This window comes from Lolium rigidum, chromosome 6 (genome assembly GCF_022539505.1).
Source record: "Lolium rigidum isolate FL_2022 chromosome 6, APGP_CSIRO_Lrig_0.1, whole genome shotgun sequence".
Taxonomy (NCBI): Eukaryota; Viridiplantae; Streptophyta; class Magnoliopsida; order Poales; family Poaceae; genus Lolium; species Lolium rigidum.
The window spans coordinates 58190892-58215332 of record NC_061513.1 but is presented as its reverse complement, the minus strand read 5'-3'; the positions used below and the strand labels follow the sequence as shown (position 1 = coordinate 58215332).

The 24441-nt window shown below is 47.9% G+C and overlaps 1 protein-coding gene across 1 annotated transcript; it reads left to right on the top strand.

The window, feature by feature from the left end:
- The first annotated feature begins 19555 nt into the window (after positions 1 to 19555).
- On the top strand, positions 19556 to 24230 carry LOC124662651. The gene is made up of 3 exons (XM_047200458.1): positions 19556 to 19882; positions 20113 to 21716; positions 23125 to 24230. The coding sequence occupies exons 2-3, from the start codon at positions 20639 to 20641 to the stop codon at positions 24228 to 24230; spliced, it is 2184 nt and encodes a 727-aa protein (XP_047056414.1). The 5' UTR covers positions 19556 to 19882; positions 20113 to 20638.
- The last annotated feature ends 211 nt before the right edge of the window (positions 24231 to 24441 follow it).

Below are 24441 nucleotides of genomic sequence, written 5' to 3'. Positions count from 1 at the left end.
AAAAATAATGCCTCAAGTCATAAAAGAATTTCCTCCGTTGCTGAGCTGAAAAGGTTGGAGGCAAGTACTTGGATACAATAAAGTTAGCATAATCAGCATACCAAGGACTATCTCGCGAGCTCACCTTTATTACAGCCAATTGTTCATTTGGAAAACTATCATTAACAGGAACAGGATCATAAGCAATATTTTCCAATCTAGATAAATTATCAGCAACAGGATTATCAGCACTTTTCCTATCTATAATATGTAAATCAAATTCTTGCAAAAGAAGCACCCATCTAATAAGCCTTGGCTTAGCGTCTTTCTTTTCCATAAGGTATCTAATTGAAGCATGATCAGTATGAATCGTAACTTTTGAATCAACAATATAGGATCTAAACTTGTGTTGACTGCCAAAACCCACCGGCGGGCAGCGGCCTTGTCAACACTGTAGAGCCGGGGGGAGCCTAGAGCTGCGGCTGGCTGAGACCCCTCCGAGCGACGGCCCGCAATGCTCTTCTGGTCACACGCGGCGTTGCGAAGTGCAGGGCGTGCCACCTGACCTATACCTGGTCGTGGAAGGTGATGAAGTTGCCTCGCTTAGTTTCTGCAGGGCATACATGTAAACGTTAAATACGAGCCTCGATCGGCTCTCGAGGTTATCCCGTGAATCGGCTCAAAGAGCCGATCCACCCATGATCCGTACGGGGTGCACGAATACTTGGTGGTCCTGCTTGATCAAGATGAAGCTAATGAGATCTACGACGATTTAGGGTTTTCACCGCATAACCGGATCATCCTACTCCAGGTTGGGCCTTGCGGCCACGCACGGTGCTCGTAAGCCGATCCTAAACAAGGCCAAAAACCAACACGAGGTTGATCCTAGGAACATCCCGTTTAGGACTTGCGAACGCCACCCTACGTGCCACTCGGATCCTCCCCCCATTGTAAGGCCAAACTATTGCGGATATTAAACTAATCCTTGTAGAACAAGGAGCAATCGTAACGGATCAGATCTACTAAATAATGATCAAGCGGGGTGCCGCCCCACACCCGAGACAGGCGTGAGGACGGCTAGATATGCAAGGGTTGCACTACGTAAGCATGCTTAAACGAAGAACAATGCTAACCCTAACACATCTAATGATAACTACGTTGCTCGCCATCAAAAACGCTTCGATACGAGCAACGCATGAACAACGTGGGGCTTGTGCTGCCTAGATCGCAAGATGCGATCTAGGCAACATGTCGCTTACCCGATAGAAACCCTCGAGACGAAGGAGTTGGCGATGCGCCGAGATTGGTTTGTTTTTGGGGTTGAACGTGAGTTGTTGTTTATTCCATAAACCCTAGGTACATATTTATAGTCCAGGGGACTTTCTAATGTGGGCATGCACTAAACCGTGCACGACTAAGATTCTATCTCTAAACTAAAATAGGTCTAATATGTTACGTATACACGGGCAATTAAGCCCAACAGGCCGATTCATATAATTCTCCACGTATATTTCCTTAAGCCCATCTTGACTGCGGCCCACCTCTGACTCGGTTAAATCTTGGTGATAACACATGCTCCCTCGGTTTTGGAATTGGTAATTCCAAAATCACTCTGCTTCCTTCGTCGGGTCATGTCGTGGCAGAACCGTCGCAGTATCCCTCATGATGATGCCTTGCCTTCTCAACTTCTCCGCGTGACCTGGCAGTTTTTTTTTTCTTTTAGGCACCACTACCTCGGAAACTGCGGTGGCATTGAATTTCCACTATATCCTCCTTTGATTTAACCACTCTGAACAGTCCTCCTTTGTATCTCCTCCGCATTAGCACTCCAAAAAACCCTCCCAGCCACCATGTCTTCCTCCTCCTCTGCTCCATCGGACCTTGCTAGCCAATCCTCCACGTCCCGTGAGCCGACGCCGGAGTACGACGCGGCAGCGGTCCACGCAGCCAACACCCGCCGCGCCATTGCGGCAGGGGAGGAATCAGACCACGACTTCTCCATCTGGTCCGAGGACGACCAGTCCCTGACCGGACGGGGAGAGCGACCTCCGCTTCCTCGCTGTTGGGGAAACGGAAGAAGGGAGTGACGACGACAGCCTTCTCCTCGCGACTTCACCTCCCCGGGGAGGAGGAGGAGCGAGGAAGAGGAGGAGGAGGACGACGACGAGGGCTCCTCCGACGAGCCGCCGGCCAGCGGTTCTCGCCCTTGGCCGGGCAATCGAGCGACTTCGACAGCCGACGAGGACGACGCCGACGAAGAAGATGAAGACAACGAGGGCCCGGTCGGCGGCCATTGGAGCGACGACGAGCCCGCCGGGAGCAGCGCCGATAGTGGCGATGCCGGCGACGACGAAGGCGGTGATGGCCCATAGATAGGACCTCTAGAATAGGGCCAGTAGTAGATGGGGCAGTGGATCCCCTAGTATTCCCCTTTTGAGAGCAATTAGCTCCTTATGTAAGAAATCTCCTCTTAATCAATGAAGAACTTTTCCCCAATCTTGATTTTGCCGATTCCTTTTAATTGAGCCGATTCTCCCTTCTATCGACCTTGCCGATTCGTCCCCTTCGCCAATGCGTAATGAGCCGATAACAACGCATCGGTCCTTCAACAGAGCAATCTACCAGGCCTGTTGCCCCCCGAGTCTCAGCCAAGGTAAAGCAGAGCTGTATGGACCTAGGCTCGATCATGTCTGAGGGAGCTCCTTATGCCGAGCTAGCCGATTTAAATACACATCGGCTTCCCAAAAAAAAACGGAGAGCCCTCAAGGTGAGCTACCCCCCCGAGTTTCTTCAGTTCCTGCCGGCCAGATAGGCTCCCTGACATTGATCTGATCATTGATCTGATCCGCGCGCCCATGCTGCTCCTGACATTGTCCTTGAAGAAATCTCCCTTGAGTCGATGGCCATGCATCGGCTTTCATGTCCTTAAGTCGATGCCTGCTGCATCGGCTGTGTTCGAAAATTTTCGAATTTTCATTTTTTTTTTTTACGGCCGACCTGTGCATCGGCCCCCATATTCCAATACCCATCAACAAAAGATGAGACGCTTCTGTTGCATATCCTCGTATTTTCATATACCTGGGTGCCCCCCCGAGCCGATTCTGTCAAGAAAATTGATGGTATCGGCTCGTTGGATAACATGTTAAACCCGAGCGGAAAGGTAGGTGAGGATAATTTTGGCCGATACTCGGAATCGGCCTCCACGTTGCTTGCTCGTTGAAGGTTTTGTAAGTTCCCTTCGTAAATTTTTTGGGGCCGATCACAAGGATCAGCCTCTCCTCGGTTTGCCCATTGGTTTGATCTTGCTACTTGGTCAGGCTGGATGAAACCAACCCAACCTCTCGACTTGATGCGCCCGCCGTCGTCCACCTTGTGTGCTCCGTAGAGTCGTGGAGCGCTACGCTCCGTCGGCAAGACGAGTACCATGTTTGTGCCAGCCGATGTCTCATCATCGGCTTTCCTCTGTTTAGGCGCCACTCCATTTTCCGTGGACGACCCTCTTCATCCAGGGTTCGCTGAACCTTTGCAGCCGGATCAGGCCGTGCCTTTCTTAGCGTATGCAGGTACAACCTTTCGGCTTCCTCCGGGCCGCGCAATCGCCGAACCCCGCGCTTCGGGAACGGCTGAGTCCGTCGGGGCACCACCTTGGCCGGTGGTACTGTCTTCTTCCACTTCTCCCTCGTCTTCTGAATCTTCAAGATCTGCCCAACGAGGCGACTCAGCGCGTTTGCTTTGTGGCGGGAGAGGCCCTAGGCGTTCGAACACAGACACGTTGGCTGCCTCCTTCTTTTCTGATTGCATTACGGGCAATTGCCGATTGTGGGCAATCGGCTCATTCCCGAATCCCAGCAGATGTCCGAAGAAGGGGCAGTCCCAATGCCCGGCGTTGTTGTCTTGCTCCCTTGATGCTTCCGTGGCATAGCGCTCGTGCTCCTCCTTATCGTGATCCTCGCCGACGATATCTTCCGGCTTCTCTAGCCAAACGATCTTCTCTATCATCGTAATTGGGTCGCCGGCGTTGGTCATACTCGGCTAACATATTTGTTGAGGAGGTGATCGAGAGGGGTCGCTGATATCTTATATTCTTCACCTCTCCCTCCGTGACATAGCGCTTGCCATCATGACGGAGCCGATCGCGTGGAGCGGCCTCTTCTGTATCCTTGCTCGTGAGAGCAGCTGCCCTCATCTCCATCTTTGCCGCAGTGGTTTCCGGTGTCCTACCATGTTGATGCTGAACGAGGGACCCGGTCGGCAACCTTCGGGGTAGGTGATTTCTACCATGTTAACGGCGGGGAAGGGTTGGGTGTCGACCTTCATGGCGTACTCGGTTGAAAATTAGCCGCCCTTCTCTATCGCCGCTTGGATGTGCTGACGCCACACCCGGCGGTCGTTGGTGGCATGGGAAAGCGAGTTGTGGAATTTGCAGTACGGCTTTCCGTTTAGCTCTTTCGCCGTGGGGAACTTGAGACCTTCAGGAACCGTCAACTGTTTCTCCTTGAGCAGGAGGTCGAAGATTTGTTCGGTCTTGGTCACGTCAAAATCAAATCCCCTGGGCGGCCCTGGTGGCTTTACCCATTTGCAGGCCACAGGGGTTCCTCCCTGAGTCCACTCAGCCCATCGCTATCTCTTGGCCTCCCGCGAGCACTTCATCCTCCTCCGTATCGACCATGACTACCGCACGCTTGAACTTGTCTTGGTACAGGTCGGGGTGGCGCTGTTCATATGCCGATAGTTTCGAACCATGTGCGCCGGCGAGGGATAATCTGCTTGGGAGGCCATGTCCTTGAGCCGTGTTGCAAGGCCTCGCTACGCCAACTCGATCGCTTCCTTTTCGGCTTATACGAACCGAATAACATCGGTTCCTAAGATTCCTGAAGCGCTGGATGTATTCTCGTCACCGTTTCCCCGCGCTTCGACGTAGTTGTGCTAGATCGGCAATGCCGGACTCGGAAGCTTCGAATGGTATTGCATATGGAACTCGTTCTTCCAATTGCTTCCAAGACTCGGATGGAGTTCGCCGGTAGAGAGGTGTACCATCCAAAAGCCGATCCCGTGAGGGACTCGTGAAAAGAGCCTCACGCGTAGCTGATCCGACACCGAAGCCGGTCCTAGTTGAGCCAAATATCGGCCGACGTGCTCGATGGAGCCGGAGCCATCCGATCCACCGAATTTGGAGAAGTCGTGGAGCCGATATTTTGGTGGCAGCGGGATCATCTCGTAATCGTCGTGGTACGGCTTGGAATAGCCGATCGCCTCTTCTTTTCGGCATCATGCCGAACCGGTCTCTCGCATGGTACTGATCTGATCCGTCGTGCTCGGCCGTAGGAGTTGCACTCGAAGATTCGCCGGGTGGCGTACTTGGCCTGCCACGTTTGCTTTTCCAGCCTCCGAGCCAGCTGCAGGAGCCGGGCTCGGGAGTTTCGTCGGTGTGGCGTATTTAGTTAGCCACGTCCGCTCCGTCGCCGACGTTCCTCCCGTCTTCGCCGGAGTCCCCGATGTTGTGGCCTGGTTCGTGAGTGCCCGGCCACCACAATCCGGCACATACATGCACGCGTATCCATGAGGGATCTCCTTAGGCGCCTCCATTAAGAACTCGGTAGTCACCGGGGTCGCCACCACTTCGTAGACGAGGAATGCCGGTGTAGTCGGCACTTCAGCAGGTGCTGCCAACGCAAATGGCAGCGGTGGACGGGACCGGAATGGCAACTCTCCTTGATGCGTCCCGAGAGCTGGTCCCGACGGCGAGTACCGGTGGCTCATGATCTCTCGGATCACGCGCAGAGCGACACGCTCCAAGCACGTTGACCAAGTTCTCGAGTGACGGTGTAGCGAGTGAGCCACCGGTAGTTGATCTCCTGCCGCGGACCCTCGGTGCGTTCCTCCGACGGGCGCAGAGATCTACCCCATCGAGTGCACCTTCCGGTGAGAACCCCTTCCATCTCGATGCCACCTGAACGGGTTCTCTCGAAAAGAGCCGATGAGGTCGGCTTCGAGGGTAGCCTTGATCTCGTTGTATTGCTTCTTGAGGTCATCGGGAGATCCTCGTAGGTGATCGGGCGTGCCGTCCGCCATCTCGGATGTAGATGGCGATGTGGTTGATGCGGACGATTGTCCCACCGAGCGTGCCGGAATGTGTTGACTGCCAAAACCCACCGGCGGGCAGCGGCCTTGTCAACACCGTAGAGCCGGGGGAGCCTAGAGCTGCGGCCGGCTGAGACCCCTCCGAGCGACGGCCCGCAATGCTCTTCTCGGTCACACGCGGCGTTGCGAAGTGCAAGGGCGTGCCACCTGACCTATACCCGGTCGGGAAGGTGATGAAGTTGCCTCGCTTAGTTTCCTGCAGGCATACATGTAAACGTTAAATACGAGCCTCGATCGGCTCTCGGGTTATCCTCGTGAATCGGCTCAAAGAGCCGATCCACCCATGATCCGTACGGGGTGCACGAATACTTGGTGGTCCTGCTTGATCAAGATGAAGCTAATGAGATCTACGACGATTTAGGGTTTTCACCGCATAACCGGATCATCCTACTCCAGGTTGGGCCTTGCGGCCACGCACGGTGCTCGTAAGCCGATCCTAAACAAGGCCAAAAAACCAACACGAGGTTGATCCTAGGAACATCCCGTTTAGGACTTGCGAACGCCACCCTACGTGCCACTGGATCCTCCCCCCCATTGTAAGGCCAAACTATTGCGGATATTAAACTAATCCTTGTAGAACAAGGAGCAATCGTAACGGATCAGATCTACTAAATAATGATCAAGCGGGTGCCGCCCCACACCCGAGACAGGCGTGAGGACGGCTAGATATGCAAGGGTTGCACTACGTAAGCATGCTTAAACGAAGAACAATGCTAACCCTAACACATCTAATGATAACTACGTTGCTCGCCATCAAAAACGCTTCGATACGAGCAACGCATGAACAACGTGGGGCTTGTGCTGCCTAGATCGCAAGATGCGATCTAGGCAGCATGTCGCTTACCCGATAGAAACCCTCGAGACGAAGGAGTTGGCGATGCGCCGAGATTGGTTTGTTTTTGGGGTTGAACGTGAGTTGTTGTTTATTCCATAAACCCTAGGTACATATTTATAGTCCAGGGGACTTTCTAATGTGGGCATGCACTAAACCGTGCACGACTAAGATTCTATCTCTAAACTAAAATAGGTCTAATATGTTACAGATACACGGGCAATTAAGCCCAACAGGCCGATTCATATAATTCTCCACGTATATTTCCTTAAGCCCATCTTGACTGCGGCCCACCTCTGACTCGGTTAAATCTTGGTGATAACAACTTGTCACAAGCAAAAACTACAGCTAATAACTCTTTTTCAGTTGTAGCATAATTTCTTTGAGCAGCATCAAGAGTTTTGCTAGCATAATGAATAACATTCAATTTTTTATCTACTCGCTGTCCAAGAACAGCGCCTACAATAAAATCACTAGCATCGCACATAATTTCAAAAGGTAAATTCCAATCGAGAGGTTCAACTACAGGAGCAGCTTGTTAAGGCTTTCTTTAGAGTTTCAAAAGCTTCCTTACAATCATCATCAAAAACAAAAGGTACATCTTTTGAAGAAGATTAGTAAGAGGCTTTGAAATCTTGGAGAAATCGTTAATAAATCTCCTATAAAACCCAGCATGACCAAGAACACTACGAATACCTTTAACATCCCTAGGATAGGGCATCTTCTCAATTGCTTCAACTTTAGCTCTATCAACTTCAATACCTCTCTCGGAAATTTTATGTCCCAATACAATTCCTTCGTTAACCATAAAGTGGCATTTCTCCCAATTAAGAACAAGGTTAGTTTCTTCACATCTCTCGCAAAACTTTATCAAGGTTTCGCAAGCAATTATCAAAAGAATTCCCATAGACAGTAAAAATCATCCATGAATACCTCTACAATATTCTCACAAAAGCCATGAAAAATAGCAGACATGCATCTTTCAAAAGTAGCAGGAGCATTACATAAACCAAAAGGCATACGTCTATAAGCATAAGTTCCATAGGGACAAGTGAAAGTGGTTTTCTCTTGATCTTTAGTTTTAACAGCAATTTGTGAAAACCCAGAATAACCATCCAGAAAGCAAAAATGAGTATTTTTAGACAAACTTTCTAACATTTGATCAATAAAGGGTAATGATCTTTCTTAGTAACTTTATTAACTTTTCGATAATCAATGCACATTCTATACCCTACAACTACTATTTGAGGGATGAGCTCATCATTATCATTAGGAACAACAGTCATTCCTCCTTTCTTAGGAACACAATGCACAGGACTAACCCATCTACTATCAGCAATAGGATAATACCAGCTTCAAGAAGTTTTAATACCTCATTCCTTACCACATCCTTCATCTTAGGAATTAGACGACGCTGATGTTCAACAACAGGCTTTGCATCATCTTCCCAGTTGATAGCATGTTGGCAAATATAGGGAGAAATCCCCTTCAAGTCATCAAGAGTGTAGCCAATAGCTCCTCGGTGTTTCTTCAATATTTCCAATAATCTTTCTTCCTCAAAATCCGAAAGCTTAGAACTAATAATAACAGGATATATTTTCTGATCATCAATATGAGCATACTTAAGATTATCGAGCAACATGTTTTAAATCAAAAACAGGATCTTCCTTTGGTGGTGGTGTTGTACCTAAATCTTCAACCAGCAAGTCATGTTTAAGAATAGGTTGACGAAGGAAAATTTCATCAAGCTCATTCCTTTCTTCCCTAAAGACTTCACTCTCACTATCCTCCAAATGTTGCTGCAAAGGATTATTAGGAGCAAGAGCAATAGACGCACACTGTTCAACTCTAAAATCATTATTAGGCAGATCAGCTTTATAAGGAGTTTTGGAAAATTTAGACAAATTAAACTCATAAGATTCACCAGCAAATTTAGTCACAATTTTTTCCTTCTTGCAATCTATAACAGCTCCACAAGTATTTAGGAAAGGTCTACCAAAAATAATAGGACAAGACTTACTAGCAGAGCAGAACCAAGTACCAAAAAGTCGACAGGATATTTAATCTTACCGCATAGAACTTCCACATCTCGAACAATACCAATATGAGAGATAGTTTCTCTATTAGCTAGCCGAATAACCACATCAATATCTTCAAGTTCACAAGAACCAATTTCATGCATGATCTCCGCATAAAGCTCATAAGGAATGGCACTAATACTTGCACCAATGTCGCATAAACCATAATAACAATGATCACCAATTCTAACAGAGAGCATAGGAACACTGGCTTTCCTAGACTTATGAGGATGTGAAAAAATATTAGAAGCATCTTCACAGAAAATAATATGACCATCTTCTACATTTTCAGTCACAAGATCTTTAAATATTGCAATAGCAGGTTCAACTTTTATTTGTTCTTCAGGTTCTATAGGTTTCTTTGCACTTTTATTAACCGCACTAGTTATAACAGAATACTCCTTCATTTTAGCAGGGAAAGGAGTTTTTTCAATATAAGCTTCAGGAAGAATATGATCAACAGGTTCAATTACAAAACATTTATTTATAGATGAATCAGTTTTATCTTTGTACGGTTCATGATACTTATCGAAATTCTTCCTTGGCAATTCAAAGTGAGAGGCAAAAGCTTTATAAAAGTTTGCAACGACTTGAGAATCAAGACCATTTGTAGCACTCATATTACGAAATTTATCAGTCTCCATAACAACTTCAATGCATTTATAATCATAGTTTATACCTGACTCTCTATGTTTGTCGTTCTCCCATCCTTCAGTATTCTCCTGGATCCGATCAAGAAGGTCCCTTTTAAATTCATGTTTGTTACGTGTAAATGATCCAGAACAAGAAGTATCCAGCAAGGTCTTATCTTGAAAAGAAAGTCTTGCATAGAAATTATCAATGATAATATTACCAGGAAGCTCATGAATGGGGCATTTGAGCATTAAAGACTTCAATCTCCCCATGCTTGGGCAATACTCTCTCCATCATGAGGCCAGAAATTATATATGCGGTTCCGATCTTTGTGAATTTCACTTGGAGGACAGAATTTAGAATAAAATAAAGGTACAATATCCTCCCAATCAAGAGAATCCCAATTCTTCAGCAATTTATACCAATGCGCTGCTTTACCGTACAGACAATATAGAGAATAGTTTCTTCCTAACTTCATCCATAGCAATACTCGCACATTTGAATAACCCGCATAATTCATGTAAAAACGAAGAATGATCTCCAGGATGGACAGTTCCATCCCCTTCATAGCGGTTATCCACAACAAGTTCAATAATTTTCATAGGTATTTTGTATGGAACCTCTTTCTCACCTGGCGCCTCATCCACTACCTTTGCAGTAGTAGTAGATTTTCCAAAGAGGAATTCAAGAGAAGACCTCTCCATAATGAATTATAGCAAGACAGTGCAAATAAAATCAGCACGTACGCGAAAAGTTTCCCTTACCAATTCCACTTACCAATAGCGCTTCACTCCCCGGCAACGGCGCCGTGAAAATAGTCTTGATGACCCACAAGTATAGGGGGTGTATCGTTGTACTTTCGATAAATAAGAGTGTCGAACCCAACGAGGAGCAGAAAGTGTTGACAAGCAGTTTCGATGAAGGATTCACTGTAAATGCTCACAGACAAGTATTCAGGGGGTTTTAATATAGCAGATGAATAAAGTACAAGTAAGTAAAATGCGAGAGTAACAATTGCAGCGATAGCACAAAGGACAAGCCGGTTTGTTTACTTATAATGACCAAACGTTCTTGAGGACACACGGGAATTTAGTCTAGTGCTTTCGCTTCATATAGCTGATTAATCTTCATTGTTTTGATAAGTGTTGTGTGGGTGAACCTATGTTAATGCACCGCCCTTCCTAGGACTAATACATACTTGTGATTATACCCCTTGCAAGCATCCGCAAATACAAGAAAGTAATTAAGATAAATCTAACCACAACCTTAAACTCGAGATCCCGCTATCCCTCCCGCATCGATATACCAACGGGGTTCAGGTTTCGTCACTCCAGCAACCCCACAATTAGCAAACGAATACAAGATGTATTCCCTAGGCCCATAAAGGTGAAGTATCATGTAGTCGACGTTCACATGACACCACTAGAAGAATAACACCACAACTTAAATATCAAACGATTGAATATTACTCAACATAGTTCACTACTAACATTTAGACTTCACCCATGTCCTCAAGAACTAAACGAACTACTCACGAGACATCATATGGAACATGATCAGAGGTGATATGATGATGAATAACAATCTGAACATAAACCTTGGTTCAATGGTTTCACTCAATAGCATCAATAACAAGGAGTAATCAATACCGGGAGAGTTTCCCCTACCAAACAATCAAGATTCAACCCTAGATGTTACATCGGTGACGAGGTGCAGCGGTGGAGATGGCGGTGATGATGATGGAGATGATGGTGATGATGATCCCAATGATGTCCAGCTCGATGACGGTGACGATGGCGTCGATTTCCCCTCCGGGAGGGAATTTCCCGCGGATTTCAGCTCGCCGGAGAGCTCTTTTCTCTCTGGTGTTTTCCGCCCCGCAGAGGCGGCTGTGTCTCCTCGCGATTATTCTCTGGAGTTTAGGTTTTCGGGGCGAAGAAGTACGCGAAAGAGAGGCGACAGAAGGGGCTGTGGGCCCCCTCCCCACCAGGCGGCGCGGCCAGGGCAGGGCCCGCGCTGGCCTATGGGGGGGGCCATGGCGGCCCTCCTCGGTCCCTCCTTTTGGCTGGCTTCGTCTTCTGGATAAATAAGATCTTCAGTGTAATTGCCGTCAATTGTTGATCTTCCGAAATATTGCATTCTGACGGTGCTTTTCCAAGAGAATCCTGACTCCGGTGAGCGATTCTCCAATAATCATGAAATATGCAAAATAGGTGAAATAACATAAGTATCATCTCTAAATATGAAATATATCAATGAATAACAGTAAATTATGATATAAAATAGTGATGCAAAATGGACGTATCAAGCTGCCTGTTTGCTTTTTGCATTTGATCAGACGAAGACTTGGCAGCTTCACGGAGTTGAGCGTTCACTGCTTCCAAGCGCACGAATTGATCAGCAAATTCCACCACAATATCGATTGCGGCGTGAATTGGATGCAACAAAGGAATCGAAGGATTGTGTCAGAATATGCAACAAGCACATCATAACCTATACTCAGCTTCGATCAGCCAAATATCGGCTCGGGGCTACTCGGGTGCGGACTATTAAAAGGAAAAAATACTTACATGATCATTCGATGATGGAGGAATGGAAGCGCTTGGTGAAGGGGAAACCGAAGAAGCTTTGACCTTGGCCACGGCTTTCCTTGGAGGGAGAGGAGTGACAGCTTCATCTTCGGGAGATAAGGGCGGCGACGCCTTCGTCGATTCCAGATTCTCAGAGCTAATCTTCATCTTCTTAAGAGGAGGAGCGCCTCTGTCTTCATCAGAATTGTTTGAAGAAAACATAGACTATGATGAGGAGAAGATTTCCGAAAGAATTAAGGAAGAAACATAAGGGAAGAGAAACTTACGGAATTGACAGCAAGTCATCTTCGTCAGCGAAGAAACCCGATGATCTCTTTGGAGCTGGGGGAGCTGAAGCTTCACGAGAAGGTGCACGAGGAGGACTTACATTAGCATCATCATCGTTGCGTCTGCTAGGACTCGTCTCCGGTGTTTCAATTAAATCTTCATCGACTCTCCTGTGACGCTTGGAAGCGAGAAGTGCGTCATCCTCGTGAGCTTCATCACCCGAAGCATCACTGTCTTCAATCACATCGGGGTTATCCTCGGTTTCCTCAGATATGTCATCATCTTCGGGAGCTGCTCCACTTTCGGGTGTTGGAGGATAGCACTGAACAAGGGTAGAAGGCTGTCAAGACAAAGGAAATGTATTAGTTTCGAGTGCAAAGGATGAAGTCGATTGCAAGACAATTAAGTAATTACCCCGGAAGGGAGATGACTAAGGCCATAAGGAGATTGAGCCGAAGTCATGGCTATGATGCCCCTCTGGCTGAAGCAAGTCAAGCGTCTCATTTCATCCCGAAGCTCGCTCTCCGTAAAATCAGCCAAGCTTATCCGCATCTTATCACTGGAGCCAGTATACATCCAAAGTTGATGGCTCCTCGATATCATTGGTTGCACCCGACGCTTCAGGAACAAGGCAACAACTTCGGTTCTACACATCATTTGACATCCTGCACTCTTTAGATCTAAGATCTTTTCGTACAGTTGGTCCGCCACCTCGCTCTCTTTGGCAGTCAAAATGTTTTGCCAAGACTTCTTCAGCACCGCCTCGAGAACGTCATCAAACGGTGGTAGGTTGGAGCGGTGGCGTGTCGCTGGGCGGTCCCTAGGGTAGAACCTCTTTTGTCGCCAGCCCTGGACAGACTCCCTCGTCAGAAAATTGAAGTAGCTGACTTCCTTCCTGACGATGAAGCCAACTCCACCGACCACATGGGGACCTTCGCCTCCGCTGTGGCGCTTGACATAGAAAATCTTCCGCCAAAAACCCCAGTGGGGATCAATGCCGAGGAAGGCCTCGCATACAGTGATGAAAATGGCGAGATGGGGGATAGATTTTGGGGTCAGCTGCCAAAGTTGGATCCCATAGGATAAAAGCAGGCAACGGAGGAACCCGTGGGCTGGAAGAGAAATCCCACGCTGCAGAAAAGCAGAGAACATAATGGTGAAGCCCTTTAGGGGCTTTGGGCGAGAGGCAGAACCTGGATGAAGAAAGTCTGACTCATCGGAAGAGATGAGCCCTAGCGACCTCAGCTTGTTCTCATCGCGCTTCGAGATGGTGGATGCCGCCCAGCCGAGGTTGGCGGCGGCGCCCGCTTTGCGCGATGCAGAGGACTCCTTGGCCTTGGTCGTGCTTGCAGTTGCACCGGATTTAGCGGTCGCCCTCTTCTTGCCCATGGTTGCGAGAAAGCTCTTGGACGCAGAGGCAATGGCAAGATGAAAGCAAAGGTAGAAGATGAGCAGCGCGGGAGGCGTAAAAGGTTAAAACTAAAATGCCCCCCTCTTATAAAGAGAAATGGATGTGGATCGTGGTCGTTGAATCCGCATCATGGGGAAGTGGACGATGATCTCGTCGCACACGTGTCAAGAAGGGAGAGAAACCGGCGGCCCATTACCCCCACTACGCACGACAAACGAGAAAACACCTCGGTCAACGCGCAAGGATCAGTCATTTCCTAACCGACCGCGCAGATATAGGGTGGGCCCGTTAGGTCATGTCCTATCAATCGAGCTGCCGCAGAGGCCACGTCACTAATGAAGTCACCAAAAGTATCGACTCCTCATTTGTGAAGCATCCGAAGGAATCTACGGCATTGAATTGCTCGACTTGAGTCTACGCACGGTTGCAAGCATCCGTCCCTAGACTTGGGAGGCTACTCCCATCGGGAGCGCTGGATGCGCACCCGATAAAAACTATTGGAGACGAAGGAAAACAAACTCGAAGGTTTCAGAAGATCCAGGATCGATCCCTGGGACTTGATCCTGAGTTAAGTAGCGTTGTTTTGCCATTAGCAGTTAACTAGCATCGATTTATCGAGTAAGACTGGGCACGTTACTTCTATCCCTTACGTACTATCGTATTAAATGACTTCACTCGAAGTTTTTTGAAGACATATATAAAAAGGTATCGGATGATGAAGGTAATTCAGAAAGCATCGCATCGGAATCTTCGAGTAGAACAACTTGAGTCTACACACGGTTGCATGCATCCGTCCCTAGACTCGGGGGCTACTCCCATCGGAAACGCTGGACGCGCACCCAATATCAAGCAGTTTCGACTTCAAGATGATGAAGAAGGACCAAGTATTTTCGACAACTATGGACATTCCGATGAAGGCAATAATAGTCCCTGCCCGAAGCTTTACTTCGGCCAGTCACTCGGGGCTACTGATATGAGCATTACCATTCGGGTGACCAACATTAGACTACCTCCCCCAGCCCAACTAGGGGCCCATGAAGATTGTCAAACAACCAAGGTGGGCCTATACGTCGGTTCCAGAGAAGGCGACTTATCTGAAGAAGGATTCTTGATATACAAGGCAAGAAGACGCTATACAAGGAAAGATTAGATCGAATAGATCTGTTTGTAACCTAGCCGAGTCCGGATAGAACTCTCGCGGCCCGGCCTCGCTATATAAAGGCCATGAGAGGGTATGCCGAGGGACAACTTCAACACGTAGATTCACCGCAAGTCATGAGCTAGAACCCTAGAATCTTAGCCTCACGACAAGACAATTACCATAGCCTATCGGCTACCCCAATGTAACCCGATATATTCGACAATCAAGATCAGGCAAGTAGGAAGTAAGGGTTTTACCTCATCGAGGGCCCCGAACCTGGGTAAATCTCTCTCCCCGTTTGTTTGATATCCGATTTCTCATGTCAGCCTGCAGGATTCCGTCAACCCTAAGCCCCTCATGGTGGGCATTGCAACCGTGCGCCCCTAAGGTATTTGGGACGGGCCGGACAAAATTTCGTTCCCAGCCGCGCGCCCCAAAGGCTCTATCCGTCCGGCGTGGCTCAATACGATGTCCGGCGCCCCGAGCCCGTCCCCGTTCTAGAGGGGATGCTCCGGGCACGCCGGACACAACGAGAAGCGAGGCGGGGAGTGGCGGGACCGACACGTCAGTGAATCAGGAACGAAGCGTCGCAGCTTTGCCTTAATGGAGACGGAGGGGCAGGCGAGACGTCGCGTCGGCGCTGCGTAGCCTCCACACGTCGCTGACGTTCGCACGCCACCGTGCGTTCCCTCGCTTTCTTCCCACCGCTTCTAGCCTCTTCCCGCGCTATCTTCCCGCCTCTTCTCGCGATGCCGACATCTATAAAAGGCCTCCCCCGCTCAATGGTAGTCACCACAGCCGCCGACACCCCTTTCTCCACCGCAAGCAGAACCCTCGTCGCATACACACCACCTGCGCAATGATGAACCGCACCGGCATCGGTCAGTTCCCTCCACCACCGTCTCCACCACCACCTCCACCACCTCCAGCACCGCAGTTTGACGTCGACCCGGAAGCTGCGGAGAATGAAGCGTGGGAGGAGGCGGCGCTGGCGGAGACCATAGCGATGTTCGACGATGCCACGGCGGTAGAGGCGCGGCGGCGCCGGGCGGAGGAGATGGGCGAGCGGTGGCGTGCAGAGCGGGAGCGCCTGCACATGGGGCGGGATCTCCAGTACCGTGAGCGGCGGGAGGCGATTGAGCAGCGGCGATAGGAGGCGCAAGAGCGTCAGCGGTGGGAGGCGCAGGGGCAGCAGTTGCGGGAGGAGGAGGCGGCAGCGGAGGCGGCCTGGGGGCGCGGACTGATGCGTTGGCGGCGGAGGCGGATGCGTTGGCGACACAAATGGAGGAGGAGGACGACGACGACGACAAGGCGGAGGCGGCAGAGGAGGAGGACGACGACTTCGACTGGTCCGACGATGACGGGCCGCACCCGGACGATGCGGCGGATCAGCAAAAAGCGCTTGTCGAGTCGTTCGAGTCGTATAAGAAGCTGTAGGATGACGCCCGTGCCCGCGAAGATGAGCAGATTCGTCGCGCCGTCGAACTCTCCCTCCATGCGGCGCAACAGGGGAGGGCAGACGACAACGCGCTGATGGAACACCGGCGTCTTCTCGTCATCCTCCGTAGGGAGAGGCGGCACGCGGCGCAGGAGCTGCGGTGGAGGGGAGGTGACGACAGGGCGGGGCCATCAAACGCACCGCCGGACAGCCGATAGACTAGGGTTAGATGCCGTTTTCATTTAAACTTGTAAAATATACTCGAATTTAAATAAAAATCTTTATTTTCGTGCACTTTTATTTATTTGGGACGTGTTTGGGGACGCGGCTCGGGAGGGACGCATAATCTATACCTAATAATAAAGGAGCTAAGGTTTCTGCCAGAATTTTCGTCCAACTTTTCGTTGGACCGTTTTGCCCTCCCACTAAATCGTATATTACAGACCATGCCACCGCTTAAGTGAAAAACGGTTTGTCGCTGGGTTTCTGCACAAGATCGATGATCGCTCCTGGGCCGGTGGGTCTGCTTCATCAATGGGCCACAAGGTACACTAGAGAGCTGAGTAAAATCATCAGCCTAAAATCATGCAATACGACGGATACTATGTTCAATAATCCCACCTCGCTTCATTATAATGATTTCAGCCGGTTTATATACCGAAATTTTCTTAAACTAGCAAGCCGCAAGAACAACAAGCAGCATAATCATTGAATGGTCCACCATTAAATGGTGAGGAAGGAAATTAACTTGCCCCAGGGTCTGCGAGCCGAGAAAGAGAAGCAAATTAACTTGCCCAAGAGAGCATATGTGGTTAGAGGTTCCGCCGTCCGGGACGATGGAGGCGGTTGCTGACGGGGTCGAGGAAGGGGGCGCGCGGAACACGGGAGAGGAGGAACCAAGGAGGTGGCGGCGCGCTGCAGGAGGACGTCCGCCGGCCGGTGAAGAGCCGGGGCGAGCGGCTGCTGCCGGCGTGGAGCGGAAGGAGGCGGTTGCTGACGGGGGTCGAGGAAGGGCCGCACGGACACGGTTGAGGAGGAACCAAGGAGGTGGCGGCGCGCTGCAGGAGGACGTCCGCCGGCCGGGGCGAGCGGCGCGGCGAGCGGCTGCTGCCGGCGTGGAGCGGAAGGAGGCGCGGTCTCGTGTTGAGAGAGAGCAAGGGGCTCGGGGGTTGTTTCGGTCTGAGACTGAGAGGGAGGGGTGGGAGGACTTGATGGCGAAAAAAAAGAGGGGGGCGGCTGCAAGATTGCCAGGGGAGGGTTTGCTCAGCTTAGGGTTTTGATAGAGGGAGGCTCCGGCTGGGCCACTTGGGCCGGATGGTGGGCTCTGCCGGTTAGACCACTTGGCCAGGTCGGTTGGCCTGGGCTTCTCCCCCCTTTTTTTTAATTAAACCAATTTTCTGTTTTTTTTAACAAGTGTTTGCTAGAACACGGGGCACATGTGGTTGCTAGAACGCGGGGCACCAAACTGGAGGCGACATGGCTCAGTGGAGCCCGTCTTTTGTGTGGTGGGAACAAAATAGTTGCACATGATAAAATTGACTTCAAAGCGCGCTGAAGATTAATTGTCAAATTAAGTCAATTTTGAGAGTTCAGAGATGGCAAAGAGAAAAAAGTCTGATGGAAAAATTATTCAACACCAGACAATAGAACAGGTAAAGATAAGCTTCCGCATAAGAGATTTTCTTCAAGATGAAAAGCTGACTTGTGCTATTGAAACAGAAATGCCTAAAATGGATGCTCGTGATTCATGGGGGAGGGGAGATGGGGTGGAGAAGTAGCGACAGATGGGGCACATAATAAGTAGAGATACAAACAATTAACTTATTTGACTTGCTCGGTACAACTTCCATGTATCATATGTATGACAGAAATACATTTTCTATTTATTATATGTGTATGACAGAAATTCAATCATGCGGCAAATTAAGTGTGAGATTTATGTAGTCCATCAAAATATAAACATAACTAGCTAAATACCCGTGCGTTGCTACGGGATGCTACGTATATTCTTTATAGACCGACTACAAAGACGCACACATACGAACCAAAGAGTTCCAGTATCTTTTACCTGATACTGTTATGGAGAAGAAACCCAGAAAATGATAAGTTGGTCAGTTTCATCTCTACTATGTGGGTTAGTAGCAATTAATCCGTCCATTCCAATCAACAATGCATGCTCGTTTTTTATGTTTTTTTTACGGAACACATTGTAGGCATAAAATTAGCATTATTAGAAAATGTTTTTCAATGTGATTCCAACTATGCTAACTACTGTTCAATTCTTTTTATCAATTTTCACCTTAAAATACGTGTGTGTTTATTCATCAAAACAGAAGTAGCATATATAAATGATCCGACTCCATGTCTGTATCCAAAACAACTGCAATAATTTGAAAACAACCTGACCTAAATAAAATCCTTCTATTTTGCAGGGCAAAGCCTACCAAATATTTCACCATACGATGAACTCAGTGTGTTGAATGCGGCTACAGTCTAAATGACAGGAGTAGTTTTGTTATTTGTATCTATTGATTTAAAATAAACACTATGACATTATAAAAATGAATTTGCATAAATTCATTGAGAAAATATATCAGATTTTAAAATATGATATGTAGGTAGCATGTGCACATAAGTATGTAAATAGTTTACAGAGGTAGCAAAGCGCAATCAGTATATTACAACTGAAATTAAAATGATATGCAGGATAATTATTGTAGCAAAAGAGATGTCGGTGGATCCCCGAGGTGGACGATGGGGAGACGTTGGTTAGTAGGTGAGGCTCGATAAATATCAACCAGTAGCAACTCAAGGACATATTCACTGTTAATAACAAAATGTTTTCTTAAATATATAGGTTTAACATTTGGTCTATCCGTAAGCAACGCATCGGGTTTTATCCTAGTATGAAGAAAAGGCGTTCCAAAAACTTGATCCGACATTATTTGGGGATGATTTTAGAACGCGGCTGTAAAAGCGTGATATATGAGCACCAAAGGAATGCGGGTTTCGAACAAATCCATGACCGAAAAGAAAACAGAAAAATTATCGTTGCCTCGCTCGAAGAACCCTAACTCGCTACTCACTAGTGGAACTAGCGCCGCCGCCTCCTCGAGCTCGCCGCGTAGCCGCCTACCGGTATAGCCACGCCCACGCTTGTTGGAGCTTGCTCCGCCGCCGCCCGCAAGCTAGCTGTCTCGGTACCTCGTAGAACTCGTTGGGCGGCTGTGCCGCTTCTTGCTGGCCAATCTCCCCCCGCCTCACTGCCGCGATTCATCACACATCGGCCATCGACGCTTCGTCCTAGCAGGTCGCTCCGCCGCTGCATCGCCTGCCCCTCACTGGCTCTCCGCGCGGTTCCATCCTTCAGGGTATGGTCACTTCAGTAGTCCGTCTCTGACTGTCAGTTCAATTGAATGTAGGTAAAAAATTGCTATAGCTTGAATTGATGCATTTTGGTTTAAAATTATCATTAAATTAACAGACCATAGAGATTTTATTTGTATTTCACAATCACATCCTAAAATAGCTCCAGAATTTGTATCGATTCTGCAATTTTTGTTATGACTTAATATGAGGTAATTTTTTTATATGATTGTAGGATCCTAATCTTGGCCTGGGGCTTTGTCGATTCTTAGCTCTGGCACTGGTAGCTACGTCAGCCTGACCGCTATCATCCAACGCTAGCAGGGTATGCATGTTCTTATGTTGAATCTGCACACATCCGGTAAATTTAGCACTGAATTTATTCGTGCGTTCTGCTGATTGCTAGCTGGGAGTTCCTCTTGCTGCTGACCCGTGACATAAGAATGTAACCTTTGCAGTCTTCAACGCTACAGGAGACAATTTATAGATATTACTGTTGGTTGATTGCTGTTTGCACGTCAGGACAACTCTGATAAGATTACTACTTGTTACTGAATCGTCAAAAAGATTTGTTATTGGAAATACTTGCTGTTGAAGATCACAAGCTGCAGTTTGAATTAATTGGTTGAAGAAGTTGTATCTCTCAGTAATGGTACCATGAAAGATTGGACGGCCACCCTAGCTAATTAATCTTCTACACTCGGCAATCCGGCACATAGTCTGATCCTGTTGGATTCAGTTAAAAACATTGCCCATCTACCATGTCATTTGCCGGTGTGTCTCTCGTCGGCGACGACAGGGCCATTGGCCACTCCATCGACGTTGCCACACCCAGCGGGTACCACCTTCTTGTGGTCAACGGCTACTCGCGGACCAAAGAAGCTGCACCCAATGGCATGATGATTAGCTCTCTACCTTTCATGATAGGAGGCCATTGTTGGTGTATTCGCTACTATCCTAATGGTTACAGCTCCAGGTGTGCTGACTATGTATCTCTCTTTCTTGTCCTTGTTGATAAAAACATCTCGACAGCTCTGAAGGTGCATAAAAGATTTAGCTTCGTCGATGAGCTTGAGAAGCAAGATTTAGTACATATTCGTGCAAAAAAGCCAAGAAACTACTCCAGCACTGATTCATCTTGGGGTCACAAGAAGTTCATGAAAAGAGACGAGCTTGAGAAATCAAAGCATCTAAAGAACGACTGTTTCACCATTCGATGTGACCTCACAGTTGCCACCATTGTTGATATGTTCATCAAGGTACCGCCCTCTAGCATACAGCAACATATGAGTAACCTCCTCCTATCCAAGGAGGGCACTGACGTGACATTCAAGGTTGGTGGTGAGACGTTTGTCGCCCACCGGTGCATGCTTGCGGCTCGGTCTATGGTCTTCAAGGCAGAGCTCTTTGGCCCCATGAAGGAGGGAAAAATAGCAAGTGTCATACATATAGAAGACATGGAAGCAAAAGTGTTCAGCGCCTTGCTTAGCTTCATTTACACTGACTCAATGCCTATGATGGAGGTAGGTGTGGTGGAGAAGGAAGAAGAAGCCCATGAGGCATTGTGGCTGCAACACTTGCTTGCAGCAGCAGATAGATACGATCTTCAAAGGCTGAAAGTGCTATGTGAACAAAAGTTGTGTGAACATATCAACATGAGCTCGGTGACTACTATTCTTACTCTAGCTGAGCAGCACAACTGTCGTGGATTGAAGGACGTATGCTTTGATTTCCTCAAGACTCCTGCTAATTTGAAAGCGATAACAGCAGCTGACGGCTTGGAGGACATAACTAGAACTTGTCCCTCTCTTCTAAAGGAGCTAATTGCCAAGCTTGCTTTCTAAAAGTGGCAAAAAAAGGTCAGTAATTCATTGTACTCCTTGAAGATATTACTCTGAAATCTATGTTCTAGGTTGCAGTCTTGTTTTTTCTTGCCGACGTTTGATGTGCATTCATCATGTGCTATAAAGACACTTAACTTGGATGCATTGTGTGCATCTTTCCTTGATTTAAGTTTCCTTATTTATATAGATATAATGATTGCACTGTCTTTTCTCATTCAGTTACAACATGAGCTTTCCTTTTTGTTTCTATCAGGTGGCAGTTCAGGTTGAGAAAGGCATGGTGATGGGTGGCTTGTAGCTAGATGATGCCATTTAGTTCTCAAATATATCATTGCCACTCCTGATTCCCTTTAGGATTATCAGTAATATTTTGTACTACTGTTAGTTTTATTATTCAGAGCATGTCATCAACTTTCTGGTTAGAATTGCTACGCAGTTAGATGGACATATCTGTCGTATCTGTTCGGCGATTTTAATCCAAGCTTCTTGACTTGAATTATTTTCAGATTCAGTCAAGCTAAGATGTAGATTTAATTAGTCATGTCAATTGGATGATCATGATTTTTCTTTTCACTTTGACTAATCTCAGAATATCTTGGGAACCCCATTTACTAATGTAACTAAAGAGCAAGTTTCTATTGCTGTTGGTACCAATCACCAACTATGACACTTCATTCGTTTGTTACACACAAAAGTTGAATTAGTATCGTTGTACTGTACCTTCTATTATTCCCTGTGGCAATGATCATCTCCTACCCTTCAAATGCCACTCTGCATCAGTTCAGTCCTGCTGCCAGATTGACGCATGTCATCAATTTGCAGAAGTAGTTCAGCCATCTTCATGTTGTGGTTGCGGGTTAATTGGTCATATATTCATCTCCTTGTACACTCTTCAATCAAAAAATAAAATAAACTCTGTTCGTCTCCCTTGACAAGTACCCCAGTTCAAGCTCACGAAGAAACGACTTAGACGAAATCAGCTGCAGCTTTTCTTTCTAACTCGGACCCCGCGTGAACGAACTCCATAATCATGCCGTTCCAAGCAACATAATTTGTCCGTGTCCTGATTGAGACCGGCCTGCTGGCTAGTTTTCACGTTAAAGCTGTTTGTACACGCGTGTTTGTAGCTTTGGTAGCATTGTATTTCAGTGTCCGTTTAGAATCCGTTGTGGTCTTGCCTGTTCGTGCGTGTATATACATTGCTACCCGGCAGGTTGTGTGGCAAACATCGACGGAAGCAACAAGGAAACAGAGAAGAGCCGCTGCTCGTCAACCGATCGTGAACTCCGGCGACAGGTACAGGACCATCGACAGAGTTTCCGAAACTCGGAGGCAGGAGCAAGGAATTAAGACGAGCGCAGCAGTACCCACCCTCTAGCAGCGTGCTCCAGATCACGTTCCAGTTATATTCTGCCCGCCATCTACCATGACACTGACCGGCGTATCTATCGTCCGCTATGGCAAGGCCGCCGGCCACGCCACCAACGCCTCCGCGACCAGCGGGTACCACCTGCTCGTGGTTAGCGGCTACCGGCTTTCTAAAGCAACTACACCTAATGGTACCAAGATGACCTCTCCCCCTTTCATGGTAGGAGGTCATCGTTGGTGCGTATGCTACTATCCTAACGGCAGTGGCGTGGAGTCTGCCGGCCATATATCCCTCTTTCTTCACCTTGCCGATGAAGATGTTAAAAAGGATTTGAAGGTGCGGTTTAAATTTAGCTTCGTCGGCATGCTCGAGAGGCAAAAGTCGACATATACTCGTGCCACCAAGCCACAAAGCTTCAATTGTCTTACGCCTTGTTGCGGTTACGCGAAATTCGTCAGCACAGACTCCCTAGAGAAATCGGACCATCTAAAGGATGACTCTTTCGTTATCAGATGTGACATCGCCATTGTCACCACGAGCGATCTATTCATTGAGGTGCCACCTTCTAGCATACAACAACATATGGCCGAGCTATTGCAGTCCAAGGAGGGTGCTGACGTGACATTCAAGGTTGGAAGCCAGACGTTTGTAGCCCACCGGTGCGTGCTCGCAGCCCGCTCCGTGGTCTTCAAGGCAGAACTCTTTGGCCCAATGAAGGAGGGCACAACAACATCAGTCATCCATATTGAACAAATGGAAGCAAATGTGTTTAGCGCTTTGCTTAGCTTTATTTACACCGACTCGCTGCCCAAGATGGAGATAGACATGGTGGAGGAGGAAGGAGAAACCAAAGAATCACTTTGGCTGCAAGAATTGCTTGCCGCGGCAGATAGATACGATCTCCAAAGGCTCAAAGTACTATGCGAAGAGAAGCTGTGCGATCACATAGATGTGCACTCAGTCATGACTATTCTTGCTCTAGCTGACCGGCACAAATGTCACGGACTGATAGAGGTATGCCTCGAGTTCCTCAAGACTCATGGTAATTTGGGAGAGATAACGGCGACTGACACCTTGGACTACATATCTATAACTCGCCCCTCTCTTATGAAGGAGCTCATTCCTAGCTGTGCTTCCTAAAATCGATAAGAACGGTTTGTTATTATTCCTTAAGCATTTCTTAAAAAAAACTACATTAGAGTTATGCCCCTATGTTGCAGCATCGTGGCACAATTTGATGTGCGCCTTCATGTTGTGTGTGCGGGAAGAGCATTTTAGTTGGATGTGTCGTATGCGGTTTCCCTAGATTTATGCATCCTGTCATGTGTTGAACTGTTTCTTGAATCTTCTT

What these genes read in the sequence shown, in the direction of transcription:
- LOC124662651 (XM_047200458.1), top strand. Translation starts at nt 20,639, where the DNA reads ATGTCATTTGCCGGTGTGTCTCTCGTCGGCGACGACAGGGCCATTGGC. An exon ending in GCTAATTGCCAAGCTTGCTT is followed by an intron (nt 21,717 to 23,124) that starts TCTAAAAGTGGC and finishes ATCACGTTCCAG; the next exon opens with TTATATTCTGCCCGCCATCT.